Genomic DNA, 22,647 nt, shown 5'->3' with positions numbered 1-22,647 from the left:
AGAGCACAGTCGCTTCTCGCTCCAGAAGCTACATATAGAATGTACAGTAGAAGCGGCTTTAAACAAGCACAATGTTCCCTCCTACAGTGAGGCCTGTGGCAGCGACACAGTTTTTAAACTGTACATTACTGTTACGTTTAGAACAAACCTGTAACTGCTAAGACATTTTTACTGAAAGAGGTGGTAGTGGTATATTTAAGGTCTCACATTTATTTAAATGATTTCCTCAGATGCCATCTCACTCTACACATCGCTCTACACTGCCCGGTCAAAAAAGGTCACATGCTTGTTTTTTGTTAGTCTGCATTTGCCCGAGATAAGAATTTTTCCAAAATCCAAATTTATGCTCTCTGAGTGGCTACATGATAAATATACAATTTATCCGCGTATTGCCATTCACTTACATTGATACAGTGGTTAGGATAGAAACATTCTGCACGAAATGTTCTGTAAATTAGACAAACATCAACTAATCAGACAATCAAAAGACATGTTCCATTACTCCTTGAGTCCAATCCTCACTTCTCTCTAACAAATTACTGTAATGTCTTAGTAGCCTCATTGCTAATTGATTTTTCTTTCTCTTCCTCTTCAGGAAGTCAAGTTCTTCCTGACTTCTGCTGTTGATTTAGTTTGACTTGAATATTTAAATTGAGTAAGATAATAATTACAATTCTTTTTATTTACCTTGGACAGTTCTTACTCTAACCAATCTGCTGTACGATGGAAATCAATTCAAGTAAATTAAAAGACTGAGAAGTGAAAATAAATATGCTTCTCTACACAGATAAGTAAGCTGACACGGTTATCTAGAGAGAATTGAACTTAAACATGTCATCACTGGTATCAGGTACTTTTTTGACTAGGCAGTGTGCAGAAAAAAAAACAACCTACAAAGCCATTTTTCTGAAAGTTCTTACAACAATTTTACTCTTGCACAATCACTTTTTTACTAAATCCTCCAAACAAAGTTCCTTAAACAGTGAACTACAAAAGCCTCTGAACTAATCATGTAAACAGGGTGTAATTAAATCAAAGTATGAAGAAGTTAAGTTCAGGCCGACTGGACTGTCTTGGTTTCCTAAAGACAAACTGAAGAACTGAGAAGCCTCTGGGATGGGGGGTGAAACATGTTCAGAGAACCAAGACAGAACCAAGCCTCCACTCAACTACTTCAGATAAAAGTGACCTAGATGGCTGAAAACCTACACAGACATGTTGCTACACACTTTGATCAAAACCTTGATGCTTTTTTCAGCATTTGTTTTTATCTTCATTTTACAACGCTCTGCGGGAATGGTTTTTCAAAGTGTTGGTAAATAAATACATTTTAAATATTTATGCCTTTAAACACAACGCGCAACTGGAAACACATGGTAATATGTCAAAGTAGTGAGTTACTCATCTGTTTTTTTTTTCTGAAGCATCAGTGTGCAACAGCTTTGCATGTGCTTTTAAAATCTGAGGACAAGTCAAGTCAGATCTTCTAATGTAAAAAAAAAATTACTTTTGACACGACTTTCTAGTGAGAAACCACACTTTTCTAAAAAGTCCAACTCGCTGACTCTTCCACAAGAGGGCGACATTAAGCCTTTTGCATTTTAACAACATGGAATTGAAGAAGAGGGTGACGGTGAAGACACAACAACACGATGTAGTGTATGTGCATAGGATTTGACTGCCTTACAGTCTGTGCCACTGAGGCCCAAAATAATAATGCCGTTAAAAAGATAACAACAAACAAAAAAAACAACAACCTTGTAAACATTGTACATTAAATGTTCTTTTTTGTAGTCAGGTGATGAATTAATAAGCAGTGTGTTGGTTAACTCTAGTCAGATTCATTTATATAATGGATTTCATGGTTGATATAAGTTAACTTAAGTTATCTTAACTTCCTGCCTTTAAAACATTTTAGACATTTTTCTGTTCAGATACATACAGATAAATTAAAAACTATACGTTTATGTTACCAGATATGTAAATATGCTCAATGTATACCTATTCTTATATGTACAATGTACTCAAATCAAGGGTAGGCCTATTGGCATGTTGAACATGTGGTAAAAATCTAATTCTTAATACAATATATAAATATATATATTAAATATATCTTAATGCTGCAATCCAGAAACTACAGTGCCAAGACGTGAGTACGTTCATGGGATGGGAGCAGAATAACATGCCTCACCTCTGTTTCAGATGATGAAACAGCATTCTGAATTCTTTAAACATATTTACCCAAGCCCACAGTGGTGCTTTGATTCAATACTGGATTGCAGTTTTAAGTCATTTCTATCTTTATTTTTGTTTTCCTCAGATGTGTGTTTTATTTATCGGGCCTGCATTGCAATACAGCTAATGAAATGTTATAATGCACTTATAATTTCATTTATTTCCGAGAAGCTGCAATCCACAAACTAAGAAAAAAGGTGTTTTTAAAATTCTTTAAAAAGTGGTGAAGTATGTTCTGCTCATATTATAGTACTGAAACTTGTCTGTATTAGCTGCAGTGGTACAGTGTGCTACCTCTGAAATCACGCCCTCATCTCACTTCTGCTGTATCTAAGGATCCTTATGCTTTATACCACAAACAGAGAATGATTTATTCAACATGAAAAAAACAATAAACCTCTATATAAATTAAAGTGCAAACCCTGGTTTCAAAAATAAAACTGTAGAAATACAAGAAAAGTGCTTCATTGGATTAACATTCAACTCTGTATAAACAGGAGGTTTAAGGGAGAAGTTTTTTTTGTCCTTTTGACCTTTATAGTTCCGTATAAACAGGAGGTTTAAGGGAGAAGTAGTTTTTTTTTGTCCATTTGACCTTTATAGTTCATATCCACTAAAAACTGGTTCCTGATCCTTTTTACAGCGCTCACCTGGTTGATACAACTACTGTTGTTGCCCCTCCGTCCATGTTAACACATTTAGAGTCACTGCTTCAAAACTCAACTTTTATAAATAGACTATAGATTGTATTAAAGAATGGGAACCATTGCTTCAATAGAACAAATTCTTCAAATCATTATTTCATTTAATTCATTTGGAATTCTGTACTGTAACAGACCATTGTAAAAGCTGAGTTTATATTCTGAGTCTCTTGTTTCAGATCTTCTTCGCCCACTAGGACCCTGACACGATTAAAATCATAATTTTTTACAGAGGTCTGTAACCCTGTAACTCTGTACATGTTGATTTACAAACATGCACCTCAATCCATACAGAGATGCATCACAATCACTAAAGCACTTTTGTTCTACTTGCACAGTTTCATTTTTGGAACCACATGGTTATGTATAACTCTTATGTATGTTTCTCATCAATTTGGTACTACAACAAGTGGAGGACACAAATATATTATTGACACATATCAAGATGAAAAATAAATTTTGGCTGTTTGTTCATTGCTATTATTATTTCTTTTTTAAAATGTTCCTTTAAGAAACGTTTGTTATCATGGGACATGGTGTAACATATGTCCTGATCACAACTGGATTCAAGTGCCGTTACCATTCATTTTAAAAGCTTTTAAAATACGGGATACAGGATAGTGCTCCAGTTATTCGCCATACTCTCAGGTGTTTGACAGAACAAAACCTTTTTTTAATATCTGCACAAAATCTTAACAAGCGAGGGAGTATTAAAGCACTTAAAAAGTACAAAGGAATGTGGAGTTTGTGCCCAAAGAAAGCTACGATATTATTTCCTTTTGAGTAACTATTAAACTTATTATCATTTGTTGCTTGGCACCAATTGAACTAAATGTCAAATACCCCACTGTAGTTAAACATTTAATTTAAAAAATGTTTAATGTTTACAGAAGCATGAGAGTGTAATGGATGTCCAAGAATATATTGACACGAGGGAGAGAAAGACCTGCCGCTTTGCTGCAGCTAAAGCAGGACCTAATAAATGACATATGATATCCTGTATATTTTTAAACAGATTATAAACAACACTGTATTTATGTTTACTCAATGGATGTATAGCATTTAAGAAAATTAATTTGAAAAAAAAAAAGTTGGTTTCTTGGCAGCTATTATTCTGCACAAATGATCTACTGTATGGGGACTACACATAGATGGTGGGGGTTCTGACTTGAATTAGGCCTACTGGATGTAATACCTTACTTGACATTTGTTTTGAACTAAGCCATGCCCCCTGGATAAGCCATAGCCTCCTAGTTCCCTGATGTTGTATGGTGGACGTTAAACGTTGGTTGTTTTCTTTTCTATTGTACTTATGGTAGGTATGATTGCGCTTGTAATCATTATTATTATTATAATTATTATTGTACTTGATTGATATGATTTGTTTCGTTTGAACAAAGGGAATGTAATCATTTTTCAGGTGATTTTTTTCCGAGTGATTTCAATAAATTAATAAATCCCTAATTAAAGACTCTTTTTCCTTTTACTTACCTGCTAGACACATGCTGTATTGTTAGTGTTGAACTACAGGGATACTAGAGTGTTGTTTTTAATGTGGCTCAGTTTTTTTTTTCTTGTACTGCAGTTTTCCAGTTTTGTTGGGAACAACACCCCAAGAACACTTGGTTTACTTGTGATGCTGTACTCCAATAAAACCACAGTATTAGAAAAAAAAACACCCTTAAGGGAATAAAGTATTAAACAAATATTAGTCACTAGGAGGGGCACTTAAGCCCACAGCTGATGGAACATCAACACCATCTTGTGGCGAAAAAAGAGAACTACAAATTTCTACAAATGACAAGAACAACATAAATAATGTTGTAATCATTTCGACAGTTCAGACTTTTCTCTTTTTAACATTTGTTTTACATCATATAACTACTGTAATCACAATCCTGACCTACAGTATAGCAGTAATACATGTTACAGAGTGTGAAGAATTATGTACACAGATTTACATAATAAAACAGATTTATACATTTACTTAATTATAACAAATAACATGAAAAAAAACAGTTAAATTAAAACACTTTCTTCTGCTTCCCAGTAAATAAACTGTCACATAAACAGAACAAATCTTACAGTAAGTCTTGTTTCTATCTAAATAATAATAATTTTAACTGTATTGATTCCACACATGGGAAAGGCTGCCCCTTGAAGGCGCCGCGTATGTGGTTCCTCTGGGAATCAAACCCAGGGCTCTGCTTCTGAGGCAGGCGTGCTAACTGCTACATTATGCCTGGTGATAAAAGTCCTCTGTACATTGTTGACCTCCTACTTAAATAAACTACCCTGAGGTCAATCAGACACTGAACCAAAGGAAAACACAACACAGGCTAACAGCTGGTTGTGGTGAAAAGCAGTTACAGAGCATTGGGTAACTGGATCGGCGAGTGTTTGAATGATGTACATACTGTAATGGGCATCGGAACATACCTCCATTACATTATGTAAAAAATGGAAATCACAAGAACTCACTGAAGCATAGAGTAGATGTTGGAAAAGCAGACAGTGAAAATGTCAAAGTCATAGATGTTTTTCTGCCAAGTCTAAAGCCACCACTGTATGTGCTGAATAAGTAATGAATTGACATCAAGTATCTCAGAGTGAGAACTTATTATCAATCATTATGAGATTGTCTTCTGCAGTGCATGTTAAAGCATGTTGAAGACCAAAACCTCAGCTGAGATTTTTTTTACAGTAGTGTGGAGTAAAGACTTTGATTGAGATTTCATTTACAAGTTGGACACTGCAGTGGGCAGTGCTGTCAGTGGTTCAAATTTTTTGGTGTCAGATGGAGTTGTCTGACTGTACATGTTGTTGAGAGGAACAGCCATTTGCCCAGACTGTGCTGACCCTCCCCTGGTGTGGAAATAATAGGGCATCTTGGATGTAATGGCCAGACTCAACTTGACCAACACATTATGAAGAGCCAAGCGATATTCTTTTCTAATCAGGCAGTAAATGACAGGGTTAAAGCAGCTGCTGGTGAAGGCTAAACAGTTGGCCAGAGGGAAAAAGTAAGTCTGGGCTGAATAGAAGGAGGGGCTGATTTCAACAATGTCCAGGTGAATCAGGACACCCCAGAGTGTGAGAACATTGCAGGGAAACCAGCAGATGCAGAATGAAAGAACGACTACTGCCACAGATTTGGAAACATCAGCTTTTCGCCTAGAATTGCTGCCTTTCAGCTTGTGGCGACATAGGAAGCGCAACAACAGCAAGTAGGAGATGATTATGATGGTGTAGGGCAACAGGAACCCCAGCACCATGCGCAGAAGCTGGTTTATACCAAGCCAGGCTGTACCGTCTGGGAATCGGAGCAGGCAGGCTGTGTCATTACCGATGCCCACCAGGCCTAGCTCTGCAAAGACAGCACGTGGAGTGGCTGCTACGAGAGCTCCGGCCCAGATGAATACAGTGACCACGGGCGAAGTGCAAGACATGCTGCACAGAGAGGCGCTGGGTTTGAGAGCGGTCGCCACATAGCAGTAGCGTGTCAAACTCATAGCAGTTAGAAAGAAGCAGCTCGCAAAGACGTTCAGCCCCGTGAGCAAGGAAACAGCCTTGCACGTGGCCAGGCTGAATGGCCAGCTGTAGTCCAGTGCAATCTCCACAGCCCAAAATGGTAGGGCCAGGGAGAAGAGCAGGTGGGCCAGAGCCAGGTTGAACACAAAGAAATTGATGGTGCCTGTGGTGATGGTGCGAGTTGAATAAAGAAGGAACATCACTAACAGGTTACTCAACACGCCTGCTGTAGCCACAATGAAGTAGACCACAGAGATAAGCACCCGCAGCCAGGGAGATCCGTCATCCAGGATCTCGCTCACCAGCCACCCTGTGCTGGTGTTGTGGAAAAGATGGGAGTGATTACAGGATCCACTGCAGCTGCTCAAGATGCTGCTAAACAACTCAAGTCTCTTAAAGTCAATTGTTGACATTTTTTTTTCTACCAGTCTGTTGAAGAAATTAGTTTAAATACGAGTCTTTCTTCTTCTCCTTCTTGTGTCAGTGAAGCACAAAAAAAACCCTCTGGATGTCTGTTAAGGAGCTGACGGTCATCTATCCCTGAAAGGAGGAGGAGGAAATTATTATTATATAATAGCTGCTACATCTTATGAGAAAATAAGTGGATTAGTCATGACAGATAAACAAATTAGGCTTAAGTGTTACCCACAGAGTTAGATAATCAAATTTGAATTCTGAAACAAATACAAAATTAGTGGATAAATGTAAATCTGCATGTTCAAAGAGGCAGCATTTTGAATTCTACAATGTTTAATGTAAGATTATATAAATATTTTTCTTTTTCAAAATATTTTTGGCTGGTCTAATAGTTAAAGATTTACTGATTTAGAATGAGTTTTCATTTATAAGTGTAAATATACTATCTAATTTTTAGGTGTTTATCTTTATCCTTTTGCTACTTTTAGATTTACATTACATTCTTTTTATATATAGTTTGACCAATTTTGGGCTTTTCTTTAGTGGTTTTTCTTGGTCTTATTGTATGGTTGGTTTTACCTATAAGTCAACAACTTTTTTTTATCAGTTTGAACTAACGTTCGTGTTCCTCTGGCTTAACACCTCATGTAAATATAGTTGGACAACTTTGCTCTATTTCTGGCTGAATTCTTTTTTTCTTATTTCAATTTAATGTGTCAAACATTAATTTCATTTAATATTTTATCACTTTCTTTTTACTTACACTTGTAAGTAAAAAGTTCAGTGGGAATCACTGTTTTAAAATTAACAGATTCTTGCTCGCTTCATGTTTTTTGATGATAAAATACATGAAAAACCAAAATACACAACATTTTGGAGAATTGTGCCAAAAACGGGATGTCTTAGATTTACTTCAGGTATTTTTTTTTTTAGATACTCGTGGTCTAATCATAACTACAGCAAAACATATACACATTAGCAAAGATGTCCATTTCTGTATTGCACATAATGTGACTAATCTGTGCCTGACAAAATGACTACATTTACTGAACACATTTTCACAAATTAATAAATACATATTTATACGTAGAAACAACATTTACCTGAATGTGTGGTGAAAACGGAAAGGCAATTCTTCGTTCCATAAATCGCTCTTCTTCTGGCCTCCAGCTGCGCTTCACGAGACAAATTACCTTTAAGGCGGCGGTGATAACGACGTGAATATGTAGAAGACACCCGCCCTGTTTCCATGCTCCACCCTGTCCTAATATCTCCGTATATTTGGATTAGACATTGTCTTTGCCAGCTCATTAGTTTGAAATGACTCATGAAGTTAATTAAATGTACGTACGAAATAAAACTCCACATAAAAAAGGGAAATACTGGCGAAAAGTTATATTTGAAGTTTGGACATTTAATATTTAATGGAAAATGTCTTTATTCTACCCTTGTTACTAATGTTTTAATGAGAGAATTTGAGTCATGCTACAAATGAGAGAATTTTACTTTTCATTAAAAACAGTTTTCAATGTTAAAAAAAAAACTTTTCCTCCAGTATTGTTGGTTTTTACCCACTGTTCTATCATTGCTTCAGCCCCTAAAAGTAACAATGCTTTTAGGGGCTGAAGCACTATCTTGTCTCTGCTATGCAAATTAGCAGTTTTGTTCTTTATATTGATCTTGAAATATGTCCATTTCTTCAAAAACGTCTAAGTAACAGGTCAGCACCTGAACCTGCTTTCACCAAAACCTGACACGTGAGAGTAGGTTCTAATAGTTAAAAAGTCTTAGGGTTTGAAATAAATAACTTAAAGTGCAGGAAGAGCATTTGGTATTTTTACTTTTTTAAATACGGCACTTGATCCAGTTTGTGTTTACTTATTCTCTGTGGTTGCATCTCCTAACGCTTAAACACCAACTTCAGAAAGTACATGGTCCAAGTGTCCACAGTGATTGACTGAAGAGTTTTTTAACACACTGCTCCTACAGTAACTTCACCATAACATTACAGTCTAGGAACAACAATGACAAAACTTTTAAAGAAAACAAAAGCACTGCAAGGGCAGTTTTTCTGTTTACATCTGTTGTGTAGCTGAGCACCATTCTCTTCATTATAAATCACTGATAGTGGAAAGATCATCAACAGCCAATGACTAAATTAAATAAGCCTGGGATCAGCGGAAGCGCGGAGAGCATGATTAATGACACCCTGTCAGAATCGAGCCATCTACACAGACTAACTGGAGAAAATATTGTGCTGCCGGAGGATTTACATCTTCACCATCTCTCTCACTCACACAAATGCCACACACCTGCAACGTTTTCAGTAATAAAACCAAAAATGCTCTTAAATAATCAATACAGTAAATACAAAGGTTGTGGACTTGCACACAAACACAATATTTCTTCAATCCCAAACTATTGGATAGTATATTAAAACACATTTAGCAGCTCATATATTAGCACTTAATGATATAGCAGGATAATTAAGNTATATATACTGTATATATGATGAGTGCAGAAAGGTACAGATTGCCTGCTGGAATATCACTAGGATGACTACGGTTTTGTCGCCACCCTCTGTCTGACTGGGAAAGCTACATTTTTGCTGGTTGAGATGGGTAGCTCGAATGGGCTTCAGGCATATTCTGTCAAACTGAGCCCTCTACCGATGAATAATGTCCACAACAACAATAGACGTCATTACAGGGTTGCGATACTATCCATGTGCAGTAAAATACTGTGACAATAAAGCCTTGCAAACGTATACTTAGCCAAAGAAATAGAAATATACAGTTAAAGATATAGGGGATGGGACTAGCCAGCTCAAAAACGTTGTAAAATTAGCAAAAAATTGGCATTACAAAAGTGTTCCCAAGAAAATGGTGGTACTTACAGCGAGAAGATCACTGTTATGACATCTGAGGTCCACAGGTATGACGTGTAGAGACCTTTATCCATGGACTTTCTCCAATATTTCCTGAGTGTGTGTCAGGTGGGTTTCTTCAGACACACTGCTTTTCTCTCACTGTCCAAAAACACACAGGCAAGAGATATGGTGACGTGAATTAAAAAACGTGCCACAATAATGATAAGAACAAACAGTTTAAAAATAAACACACAGGCAAGAGATATGGTGACGCGAATTAAAAAACGTGCCACAATAATAAGAACAAACAGTTTAAAAAATATATAATATTTTGAAAAGCTGGGAGGACATTTTATTATCTTCAGTTATTTATGAGGTATTTACATGTAATAAAACTGCCCTGAACCCGCTTTAAAGTCCCCATCCACATGTTTCACTTGATAAATAAAGTGTGCTAACGTTAAATTATTGACTTTTTCTGAACCTGTCTTGTTTTCGTCATCTTCAAATTGTTGCCCCTTAAGTTAGCTAGTCAACTTTTCTTAAGTAAGCCTTTTGGATAAGTTTTACACTTGGTCGTTAAATGCGTGACGCACTTGTATGCTAGCAAGTGTCTGGGCTAACTTAACAATGTTTTGAATATTGTTTAAAAGTGCCGCGCTAACCTTTTAAATGTAGGGGGCGAAAACATTGTTAGAAACAGGTAAATTCCTACTTTATTTTGTCCTTTATTGTTTCTTTTCATCTGCAACAGGGGCGTTGTTTGTTTCGTTCGCGCCTGTCCATATTAATTGCTACAACTGTTCACCTGCGGCAAAACGCCTAACGTTACATTAACGTGAGGTAAAATTTCCCATCATTCTTCGCGTGTGTACACAGGGTCACTACGAGCTCGCGCAGGTCACTGTAGTAGGGGGGACAAAGTCGCGCGCGTTGGTTATTAACGTTATTATCGTTATCTCTCGCGTCACTTCTGCCCAAAGACAACAACGGCTGCTGCTGCTGTCTGTGGAGCAGGGCGGGGGGAGGAGGAGGGGGAGAAGGGGGAGGAGGCACAGCAGGAGGAGGACAGGGCTGCGGTTCAGGTGCTCCGCTGTGATTGAAGACTTTTACACCACGAATAAAGAAACAAACGAGTAAAAAAGAAAAAAAACACTGGCACGACTATGAACCCGCGGCACAGAATTACCGCTCTGACTTATGGACAAGTGTTGATCTGTTGAACCGCCATTGTTTTATCGCTGATGGGATTCCTCCAGGAGAGACCTGCCGCCTCATCATAATAAAAAGCCCCGCTGAGGTAAGTGAAGACAAGTGACGCTGAAGTAACAAAAGACACTGAGTCACATGACTGTTTTTACATTGCTGTGTTGAGTATTTGTCTTTGTTTTTATCTCGATCTTGTACAGACGGTATTTTGGAGAGTTACTGCGAGCGAAAGTTAACTACAACGTCCCGTCAGTTATTGTAGATGTCAGTTAGATAGTGATCCGCGGCCAATTGGTGTGTGTCTCTGTGTGTGTCCTATTCCTCTGTGGCACCCCAACTATCTCCATTGTCCGAAAGAGGCAATTACAATGATCTAAAATGTGGTTTGGCACAGCTGTGGACACTGTCACACACGGAATAGTTGTGTTGAAGTGAGTGCAAACGGGACAGACAACAAGGCTGCCATTGTAGCGGATCAACGGCGGATTAACGGAATTCCTTTTTCTCTGCACCGTCTGAATGGTCTCCAGTCTCCCTATCTTTATCTGTCCTCTCCCTGTGGATAGAACATATCTATCTATATTTGACAAAAATATTCAGTACTTTAAAAAACAGTTAACTACAGTGATCTACCCTCACTGACAGTCATAGGCAGAAATCAACTGTGAGCTCTGGGGAAACATGTGGATGTGACAGGGCTGGACAGCAGGTTAATGCTGTCAGAAGCAGTGGCTTAAAAATGGAGACAAGTCAACAAAAGGATCCGTATAACAATCTAATTTAAAAGACATAATATGCAAGTCTTTCTAAGTACACTACAATAGAATCAAATAAAATGCACGTTCCCATTTATTTTCAATGGGTCACAGGATGTATATGATGCTGTTGTCACCACTGTTATGCTAATGTTATACTAATGTTTTTCAAGTACTCTAAACATTTGCAATTGGAAATATTTACCAGAGGAAAACACTAAACAGATCCAGTAGGAGACAGTTCTGTACAAATACAGCTGCCTTTAAGGGAGACTTTAGATTTTAGTAAGTAATTCATCTAGAAATAAAAAGCATTTTGCACCATACAATGTAGATGAAGTCTCCAAATTAATGGTTTATAATAACATTTATGTACAGTGGTGCACAGCCTTACAGAACAGGAACTTTTATTTATTCAGAGTATTAATCAAGTATTATCAAGTATTAAATAGGCAGTCACACCAGTTCCAAGTGAAATCACATGATCCCTGTGTATGCTGTGACCTACACCAGTTCCAAGTGAAATCACATGATGTGTATGCTGTGACCTCAAGTTGATGGTTTCATTTTTTTTTTCTTTACCAAGAATTGAACATAATTAGGTTAAAAAGCAGTTGTCCTGGTCAAGACAGAGTGGAGTATGTTGTGGGGTTTAAAGGATAACACTAAAAGTCACACTCAGCTGTTTTCTGAATCAATGCCCAGACTGACTACAATCATTAAAAAGTGGTGTTTGCATATAATTGGGTTAGTGCAAGTAAACAAAGGAGCTCCATTCCCTGCAGGGGTGCTGTGAATACAGTTTGCATGCTTTTAAATTAAGTCAACTACTCGGTCAATTTACTCCAGCCAACTCCTGTAACTCTTTCAAAACTTTTGTACACACAAGTGTAACGTTTAGATTTGGATAATAGGGATTGCTCAGTGGACATGAGAACTGTGCTTGAGGACAGATATGTCTGAAATATTGTTCGAGACATTTCTTAAACACATTTTTAAAATATATGTTAAGAAATCTTATATATCTTACTGTGGTCTTAAATTATATACTGTGAAAAATTATATCTAAAATGTTATTACTGATTAATAACCACTGTGCCCTTCCTCCCACCCTTCACTTCTTGATGGGTTTTGATGACTTTGTGCTATACCCTCACCTACATGTTCTATAAAATTCCAACCCAGAAATGATGCAACAACTTTCAAAAGAAAAAGAAGACAACAAAACAAACAGCAGCAACAATGACGATAAACATTGTTATTTGTAGTGCCTTTTCTTAAAATTAAATCTAACTAAGACATCAGACAATCACAACATCACAGGGAGCTCGCTTTACTAATGTTTCAGTGACACTCAAAACCAAGAAAGCAGAGAAAGTTCTAAAATTAAATGAATGTCTAACCGCTGGTTTTCTTTGTTGACATTCTGAAGTGCTGCAAAAAATCCTAACATGATTAGCCACAAGTAAAGAATGTTTGGCATGCCTCCACCATAACTGACTTAAATGATTAATCTCATTTTTGTAAGAGAAACATTCTTAGCTCAAGGTTAGCAACTATTATTACATGGAGAATCCACTGTGCCTCAAATTTAGGCCATAAACAAGAAATGAACAACAAAGAAAGCCTGCATTATTAATATCATTTCTGCCCATCGAGTGATGATTGTTATGTAGACTGTACAAAATGTAATTCCATCCTACACACGTCTGAGACAACAACGTAGTTACACTGGTCATTTTTAGGTTTCTATAGCACTTGCAGACAACATTTTTCCATTCCTTCCTCCTCCACCCTCCCACTTCTCCCTCGGTCCATGCACTTGCACATTGTGCACTACTTGTACCATACCCATCTCTCCATCCCCCAATTTGTGGTCAGCCAACATGTGGGGAGGTAATCCCAGCTATTAGGGTAATCTCCTCAGCATGGCGATCAATAGGGGAGGGTGTGTGTGGTGACGACCAGACACAGTGGCAGAGGGACAAAATTTGTGCTAAAGAAAATGATTTAATCGTGCAGTAGACTAGGTCAGGAGACCGGGGCCTGGACAGGGGGTGCTTGATGCTAGAAAGGAGGGGGAGGGCACAGACAGAGCAGACAGGAAGATGTGAGGGTCATCTTCACTCTAGACTGAGCTATTGTGTGACTGCAGGCTGAAGAATTTTGTTTTTACCTAATCTGGACCAGATTATTACATCCGGGGCCAAAACTTAAATGCTCACTGCCAACACGGCCATTTTAGGACTAAATTAAACTTGCATCAAAAGTGTAGTCATTTTTTTTCTTAAAATATGCTTTAAAAATATCATGGACAACTATGTAAAATCAGATCAATACTAAAATGTAATCTTAATTCATATGCTTTAAAAATATCATGGACAACTCTGTAAAATCAGATCAATATCAAAAAGGTTCATTTGCAATGCTTAATTTTTTTTGCTCTTAATTTTTACTAAAATGTAATCTTAATTTATAAATATGTTTACTATTAAAACAACAACTTAAAATGAAACTTTGATTTAATAAAGTTCTACAACATTGGTTATGTACAGTAATTTAACTTACAGTACAGTAACTTTAAAAGCCACTATTAAAAATTAACCCCGTTGTTGCTGTTGATGTTGTCCTACATACAGCCTTTAATTTGTGTGTGTGAGTTTGATCATTAGTTGAAAATATCACATGCCTGCACAGAAACCAAACAGCTGTGACAATTGTGACTGAGTATGAAAAGGTGCTAACCACAAAAACCAGCCACGTCACGTCAAACCATGACCACACTGCTCACCTTAAAGGTTGACGCTCAGCTGGAACAACGTTCTACTCGGAAGTGGTCTGTATTATTTTCACAGTATTTTCACCATCAGGGTAAAAAGATCTGGATCTGTTACTGAATTAGAGAGGGTATACACTGTGCAGTACACAGGTTTTGCTGAGTGTGCACCCTTTAGTTTAATGTTATTACCTAACAGCGGAGCATACAGATGGACCACATGCTGAATTTACTCCCCTGTTAACATATGCTCGCTGTCTCTGCTGTGTTGTCTTTCACAGTATGGGGTTGTGTTGTTCAAGGTTGTTGAGCCATAAGGTGTTATGTAAACAGATGTTTTCCAATATTTTAGAACTGTAATGGTAACTGAGGATGACATTCCTCAATACAAAAATAATCAGGTCTAAAAAAAAGAATACCAAGGGAACAATAGGGGGATTATTTTCTATCTTACATTTATTGTTAACCAACCTGATATTTTATTAAATTAAATCATTTTTAGAGAATTTAGTTGACTCTCCACATGTATCATTGATTTTTAATCTTAAACAAATGTAATTTGGAAATCTCTGAAATAAGACATTGTAGAGATTATGACAATGCCCCTACTCGTGCAGAAATAGTAGTTATTTTAAGGAATGGTTAGTAATGTAATTAACTCAGGGTCATGTGCAGTATTCCTCACTGTTCAGGAGCTTTACATTGGTGTGATTTGGGATGGCATGGATTGAAAAGATTCCCACACTGTGAAGATAAAATTGACAACCTTGCACTTAAAGCCCCCAGCAAAGGAGCTGTGGTGGGAACATGGTAAAAATGTCCAGATGGAAGATGGGAGGGATGAGTAAGGCGTTCACAGATCCCTTCTGTTTGGCCCCATTGAGGTAGAGGGAGACGAGATTGGATGGGTCTGAGGGAGTCGGGTTACTATCAGCCCATTCTACTCCAAAGAAGTGGTGGTGGTGTAAAAGATGCAATACCCCTAAGGAAACCTAATCCAGACCCTGCTGCCAGCTGTCATTCTTTAGCTCCAGGGTAAAATCGCTAAGCAGGTATCGCCTTACCCTCTCTTCAATCCTTACCCTAATCATAACAGGACATGGGAATCGGAATCAAGAAACCCAAATGTCTTAAAACTACTGATTGTAGTGGTAAGGTGAAGTGTGATGTTTGGCATTTGGCCCAGTCCTTGAGCAGAAATGTAAACACTGCCATCTTCATCTTAAACACCCACTGAAATAGAGTTCAAGATCACAGTCTTTGTTGTATTTACTGCTCACAAAAAAGAAATTTACTACAACAAGATAAATTGGACAAAAATCACGTTTTGTTCCTCTTATTTCAAATAAAGTTAAATTCAGGGTCTGATTCAAAAGAAGTCAGGTTCAATCTTCAAACCCATTGTTAAAAAAATTCCAATCATTCCAAAATTTTGTTTCCATCAGAAAACATTGTAATGTAATTCTATCATAAATTATCTCATCTTATTTTTTGTCTTTGATCAACTGAAATCCAACCTGTCAGGTAGCAGAGAGCACACACACACAGTAGCAGGGAGGTGGGTGAGGTTAAAGGACAGAAAGCGTTGTGATTCAGAGATATGAAGAGGCACAGTCAAAGCAGTCAGAGCCGACCTTGCAGTGATAATCTAATCCCTGTCCAGAGTGCTTTTTTTAGAGAGCAAACTAATGCCAGCAGATTATGCACACCAGTGTGGCCAACACCAGCCAATCCACACAGAAAAGAGTGGCTCTATGCTAAATACTCAGCAAATACTTTTATCTCAATAAATGCAGGCACAGTTGCCCTAGATATTGACAAGTGCAGTATAGGATTACATATTTAATTAGTGGCCTTCAGATAATTTCTGCTTTCATACTTGTGTTTGGTTTTTTTTTAACACTTTACATTTACGTCCATGTTACCTCTTCCTAAAGTTTTTCAACAGGTTCACTTGTGTTCTGCATTAAAAAAGACAACTCCAAGACAGCTCATCTCATGTTAGGAAGAGTAATCCCTGTACGTGTTGTGTAACTGAGCGGTGAGTTGAACAAGGGGGGTTGGGCTGTAATGAGCACAAGTTTGTCTGTGCTTGTGACTGACTGTTGATGTCATGGCTGTTCTAATCTGTGAGGTGCAGTACATTAGTCTGTTTGACCACAGCAGTGTGGAGCTTCACTGCTTTGATGTTAACGTTACATTTATTTTGGATGTTGCTCAGCCAGTGATCAACATGTTGTTTAGGCTTGTGTTGTTGCATCAACCCAGCAGGATGCTAACACCAGGAGAGTTTATCTTAGTCCTGTCAATATGACGGGATAGTCTGTAATATGACTGTAGTATGACAAACAATGTACTACTGTCACTATTTAAAAAGTGATTGTGAATTTTATCTGTTAAAATGACAAAAACGTCCTGGTTGGTGTTGAAGGCCACAGACCTGTGACATAGATTATAACACACACCACAACAACAGCTGCTCAACAACTACTAATAATGGATCTATCTGATACAAAGTCCACACAAACTTCACTGCTGACAACAGACACTTGAGTCAGAGACTGTGAAGATTAAAAAAACACCTGACTGTTCAATGGGTGCTCACTGGTATCTGTTATGTGTGTGCGATTATCTGATTGGTTGATTACATTTAGAAATTAGGATATGTCTAAAATGTAAGGACATAGGACATCCTGTATGTTTTAATCCTGATCTAAAACATCTCTCAATGTTTATCTTGCACTTACAGCAAAATAAACTCTTGGTAATCTCTGTTGTTTTTTTTGTTTTATGCCTCATTTACGCCTTCAGTCAGTGAACACTCACAGGATTATTGTAGGTAAAACAGTAGATTTGAGGCTCAGGCAGAGACTGTGTCTTTGTATGAACACTAGCATAAGGACAGTCACATGCCATCTCCAGTCAGGGGTCTGTTGGCACCGGGTCATGACTGAGAATATTTGGATGACTTCAGCAAATGTGCACACACAGAGACACAAGCAGAGGATGAACACATACTTGTGGAATCACAATCGCAGATTTGTGTAGATCTGTTGTTATTTGGAAAGTTCTGTCTCGCTTAATGCTTCATGAGATTTATGGGACGCATGGAAAAATCTACTTCATGTCAAGTCGTTCCACCCTCAGGTTTGGTGCAGTGACCGGGCACAAGCACGACACGCACACGCGCATTAGGCATCAACACACCAACAGTGGATGTTTTCATTCAGCCACACACAGCACACAGGCTCTCAGCATCAGTGCCCTGACCATAGGGAGTTTGTGCTGAGCTGGTTGGGACGTCAGGATGAATCAATGTGAGGACAGCTGACTGGACATGCCTATTCATCTGCCAAAGAAAAGAAAGAGAGGGAGAGGGGGGAAAACAGCCAGGGATTCTGAAAGAAAAGTGCTAAACCCCTGGAGCATGTATGGCTCTGCATTACTTTACTGGGCTTTCAGTGTTTATGGTGTCAGACCAGAAGAAGCAGAAAAGGTAGAAAAATGAAACCAGACATGGGAAAAGCAGCAGAAACTGTATCTGTAGACTAAACACATACACGTACACTAAGTAAGTAACAGATGAATGTACATGTCAGTTATTGTATGGTGGAGCCATAGTAGGAGATTGCAGATGCAGATCTTTAGCCTCCAGCCTAATCATATAGGCCGCTTCGACAAAGGCCTGAGCTCATACTGTAGAGGCGTCTAACTCCACAACGACGGCCCGTTTATTCCCATCTGTTGCCCTCGGCTCTCTTGACTTCATCCCCATTGTGTTAACTCATTACATTCGCCTTAACCTTAACCCCTTAATTGCCACACTCCAGTTTCTCCCGCACATCTTCCCCCCTCCCCTGTCAAAGACAGTGTGCCACATTGGCCGTGCTCTAATCTGATGGCGTCTGCCTACCAAACACCTGCCACAGCCAGGGGAAAAACCTGCTTAACTCCTCCCTTATATTCCACATACAGCACCCGTTGCAGCGTGAGCAGATCAGGACACATGTCTGCGTGCAGGCAGGCATGTGGACAGATGCAGCTGTGGAGGCAGATACAGATAATTAGACGCTCTCATCCCCCTGAATATCATATCAGAGTCCACTTGTTTTTCTACTGTTTTTTCTGCACATTCACATACAGACAAGACAAACAAGAGCTCATCTTTTGTCCTGCTCCTTTGCACAGCACTTGTGCTAGAAGACAGTGACATGTCAGCCCAGGCCTCTTTGCTTTAACAATAACTCTTTCGACCCCCCACAAGGGGGTAGAGGGCCAGACATGAGGGGATGTGACAGTTCTAGTGCGGCCAACACAATAGCAGGTTTTTCCTCGGACCGCCTGCATGTATAGTTATAAAGCACACAGCGTTTTTTGTTTGTTTTGTTTTCTGTTTTTTTTTAACAAGTAAACACATTTGAGTCTGACGAGTTTCTCTTTTTTATCCTGGAGAAGAAATAATATATATTTGGTCTGCATTAGTTTTGTTTGTTTTGTTCTTCTCCTGTAAGGTGTGCCAAAATCATCTTCCTGTCTGTTGTTAATGAATTATATATTAAGTATAAACATTTTAAGTATTATATAAGATTTCAAGTAAGTTGTCAACACAGGACATCCTTACGTAGGAGAAAATCTATTAACAAATGTCCACAGTTTCAGGTCTGAATCAGTGCAGAGTTTGTTAATAATGTGTTATTGATCTGGATGCAGAGCAGAGTGGCCCCTGAGGGTCCATCCTGGTTGGTCAGGGATGAACACATCTCTTCATGCTTCAGCTCATGTATCAATTTAGCCTCCACATACAGACATGTGGAGATACTGACCTGGTGAGCTGTCTGTAAATGAAATATAAGTTCTTGATCTCCTGGTGAGCTGTCTGTAAATGAAATATGAAGTTTACAATGGTGTATTGTAGAACTGAGAAGTCAGTTCTAAGATCAAGATATAGAATAAGAGTAAAATACAAATATGGACAAACAGCGTCCCTGTCCATTTCTATGACCTGTTTGAGACAAACTGATGACAACATGTAAAATGTGTACTATTTGAAAACTCTGTTCCACATGACTTGTGGTGGAACACTGTTGAAAGGGAGAAGTGAGGAGACAAAAAATTAAATTAGGCCCACTAACTGAAAAGGTCTCAATGAGAAGTGAAACATCTTTAATAAACTACCAACTAACACACTTATATGGGATTTTATCTGTTAAAGCATTTTGATGCAGATATTTTATCTGATCTGCATCACAAACTGGAATTATTTAAATATAAACCCAGACTTGTCAGAAAGATGACCCAAACTTCAGAGACTGATGACACATCAGAGTCAGTTTAACAAATGTCTCTGATATCTGCAGGATGTTCTGCACAGCTTTAACACTCGCCTTTAAATGGTCTTGTCCTTTAATCTTTTTATCCTGTGGTTGGGTAAGAGGGGGGGACAGGCGCAGGCATCTGCCTTTGATCTCTTTATATTTTCCATACCACAGGTTACTCCACACATGAAGAAAAGGCCACCAGTAGCCCCAACCACCAACTCTGACCTGTTTGGTTTCTTTCGTAAATGTGCACAGACAAGAAGAACTAATTATTTTTCTGTTCTTATTTCAGGGAGTCTTTCCCACCTCATACATGACCAAAAAGGACATTCAAATGGATTTCATTGATTTCAATGATATTCCTCAGATGTAACAAACTGGGAAAAAAAGATTGCAAGATTTGAGGATTTATAACAAAGGCACAGCAGTACAGACATGGAGACGGAAGAGAAGAAGGATGCACCTCAAAAACGAACCACTAACGTCAAAGAAGAGGTCGAGGAGGATGTAACTGGTCACACCTGTGAAGTGTGTGGACGCAGCTTTCCTCTGCTCAGCTCTCTGTCCCAGCACATGAGGAGACACACAAGGGAGAAGCCATATAAATGTCCATACTGCGAACACAGGACTGCTCAGAAGGGCACCCTGAAAGCCCACATACGCAGCCACAAGCTGGGCCTGTTGACCCCTAATACCACCATCAAGGAGGAGCAAATGAATGACTCAAAGACACCAGAACCAGCAGAGAAGTCTCACACCGTCAATGGCAAGGTGAAGAAAAAAGAAACCAAGGAAAAAGTAAAGGTTAAGAAGTCTTTTTCCTGCACCCTGTGTAGCCAGGTCTTCCCACAGGCGGTTCTTCTTAAATCCCACATGAAGAAACACAGGAACTCTCAGGACCACGGCTGCCGGATATGTGGACGCCGCTTCCGGCAGGCATGGTTCCTTCAAAGTCACATGCGTATTCATCGAAACAAAACTGAATTGTCAGAACAGAACACTGAGTTGCCTACCACAATCAATGGAGTTCCCCAGAACCCAGCATCCCTGATAAATGACGAGTGCCTCTATGAACTCTGTGCTGGCTGTGGAAACTTCTTCTTTGACCGTAAAACCTTAAAAACTCACGAGACGCTTCACAAACTGAGCAACAGCCGCACTTTAAGACAAAATGCACCACAAAGCAACCACCAGGCCTCTGAGCCAGAGACAAGTCAGGCACATTTTATGGAAAGTCTCAACCTAAAGTGTGTTGGAGTGAAGGATACCTCAGAGGTGAAGAGTCCAAGCTCCAGAATCCCAGAGCTGGATCCCATTTGTAGTTACCAGGCATGGCAGTTGGCCACAAGGGGCAGGTTAGCAGAGGCCACAGAGAAGTGCCTGGGATGGGAGGAAAGGTTAGCTGATGCTGAGGTGGCCTACAACAAAAACAAAGGTGAGTATGTCACCACGAAGCAAGGGAAGAAAAGAAAGCAGACAGACACGTCCAGTGCTAATGTCAAGAAGAGGAAAAAGGTGGAGACAGTCCTCGATCAGACGTCCAACAGTTTGTCCAGCACCAACAGCAGTGAGAAGAAGACTCTCCACAAGGATCGTATTCTCTTTAATGGACTTGGTCATGCATTTTATGAAGCTCTGCATAACAAAGCTAAACAGGCAAACACCTTCAGGAGCCAAGACCAGGAGGGTAAGAATGACCTACTGTTTTATTTCATCTTTTAATGAGAGAGTGTCATAGATCTTTGAGTAAAGAATACTCCATTGTCTTCAAAAGGGCAAAGACTGTCATGCAGCTGTCCACAACATGTCCTTTATCTCTGTTCAGGCCCAGTACCACCAGTAAACACTTAAATACTTTTTTTGTGTCAGATTGAGATGGTGTGTATTCTAGAACAGATATATTTTCTATTCCAGTTTCTAAGGTTAGGGACTTAATAAATCATGTGAGCAGAGTGAATGTTAATTTAATGATTCCCACAGAGAATCAGAGTCAGTGTGCATCATTTTAAACACTAAACCACAGTTTGTTTTGTCAGTGTAAATCATCAAATGTTTAAATACTCATGGGAAAACTGGATCAATTTTCTTTTCTCATTTACATTAATTTTTAGATAAAAAAAATTACATAAACTAAATACATAAAAACTAACTAATTAAAAATTAACTAACTAACTAACTAATTACATAAATAAAAATAAACATTTACATAAAGGTAGGACAAACAAAAATCCTTAGGTTGAAAACATCTAAAAATATGAATAAAGTCTTGGTGCTGGTGCTGTTGGCGCTACATTAAAAGAACAGAATGTTCAGTTCCATCAAAGGTAGAGATGTTCTTGTTCTTTTGAACAATCCACCAGGTTATTAAGTCCATCAGCTGGGCCACCATGGACTAATGACCTCCATACATGATTAGAAACATTATAGATTGTGGGTAAGAGAGCCCTCTAGTGGATTTAAAAGTGTTTTACCACTGCTGAAAAACAAATGCATAGTTTTTGTTTGGTTTTATGTTTTATAGTTCATTGATTTTACTAAAACAATATAGAGAAACAAATAAAGTAGAGGGTGTCAACATTTTTGTTTTGTTTATAATAATATTAACAGAAAGGCAGGGATTTGTAAAGTCAATGATCATTAATGTCAAAGATATCTTTCATTTGGAAATTATTATTTACAGTCTAACATAATAGTAGTATTTGCATGATCACTTATGACTTGATATCACCATTTAAATATAAAAAAATCCAGCACTTGGCCCCAGACCAGTGGTGATCTCTGTAACATAAAAGTAAAAAATACACCTTCTATGTTTTTAACTTCTTTCATTCTTCTT

At 38.4% G+C, this 22,647-nt stretch overlaps 3 protein-coding genes across 8 annotated transcripts in view; 1 reads left to right on the top strand and 2 right to left on the bottom strand.

Moving 5' to 3' along the window:
* The window catches only part of LOC103394152 (teashirt homolog 1-like), a 232,999-nt gene that overhangs the window by 14,627 nt on the left and 195,725 nt on the right, over positions 1-22,647 (bottom strand). For 4 of the 5 annotated variants that reach the window (XM_008331328.3, XM_025065276.1, XM_017041182.2 and 1 more), the window contains one exon: positions 9,781-9,912. The gene's annotated coding sequence lies outside the window, so the exon portion shown is untranslated. Of the gene's footprint in view, positions 1-9,780; positions 9,913-10,468; positions 11,049-22,647 lie in introns of those variants that run through there. The other variant, XR_003052710.1, reaches the window with a different exon arrangement.
* LOC103394171 (relaxin-3 receptor 1-like) lies at positions 2,830-9,362 on the bottom strand. 2 transcript variants are annotated; one of them, XM_025065279.1, is made up of 3 exons: positions 9,221-9,362; positions 7,988-9,170; positions 2,830-7,007 (listed from the first exon to the last, which is right to left on the bottom strand). In XM_025065279.1, the coding sequence occupies exon 3, from the start codon at positions 6,878-6,880 to the stop codon at positions 5,675-5,677; it is 1,206 nt and encodes a 401-aa protein (XP_024921047.1). In that variant the 5' UTR covers positions 6,881-7,007; positions 7,988-9,170; positions 9,221-9,362; the 3' UTR covers positions 2,830-5,674. The 2 variants fall into 2 exon arrangements, with proteins under 2 accessions (XP_024921047.1, XP_024921046.1); XM_025065278.1 differs by having other exon boundaries at positions 7,988-9,327.
* Positions 19,663-22,647, top strand: part of LOC112486259 (zinc finger protein 516-like) — a gene marked incomplete at its 3' end in the record, with an annotated part of 4,712 nt that continues 1,727 nt past the window's right edge. The window contains exon 1 of the mRNA XM_025065277.1: positions 19,663-21,498. Coding sequence (XP_024921045.1) covers positions 20,247-21,498 — 1,252 coding nt within the window. The remainder of the gene's footprint in view (positions 21,499-22,647) is intronic.

This window comes from Cynoglossus semilaevis, chromosome 18, assembly GCF_000523025.1.
Source record: "Cynoglossus semilaevis isolate Cse_v1.0 chromosome 18, Cse_v1.0, whole genome shotgun sequence".
In the NCBI taxonomy this organism is placed as follows: domain Eukaryota; kingdom Metazoa; phylum Chordata; class Actinopteri; order Pleuronectiformes; family Cynoglossidae; genus Cynoglossus; species Cynoglossus semilaevis.
The sequence above is the reverse complement of the archived record's forward strand: the minus strand, read 5'-3'. Positions and strand labels throughout refer to the sequence as shown.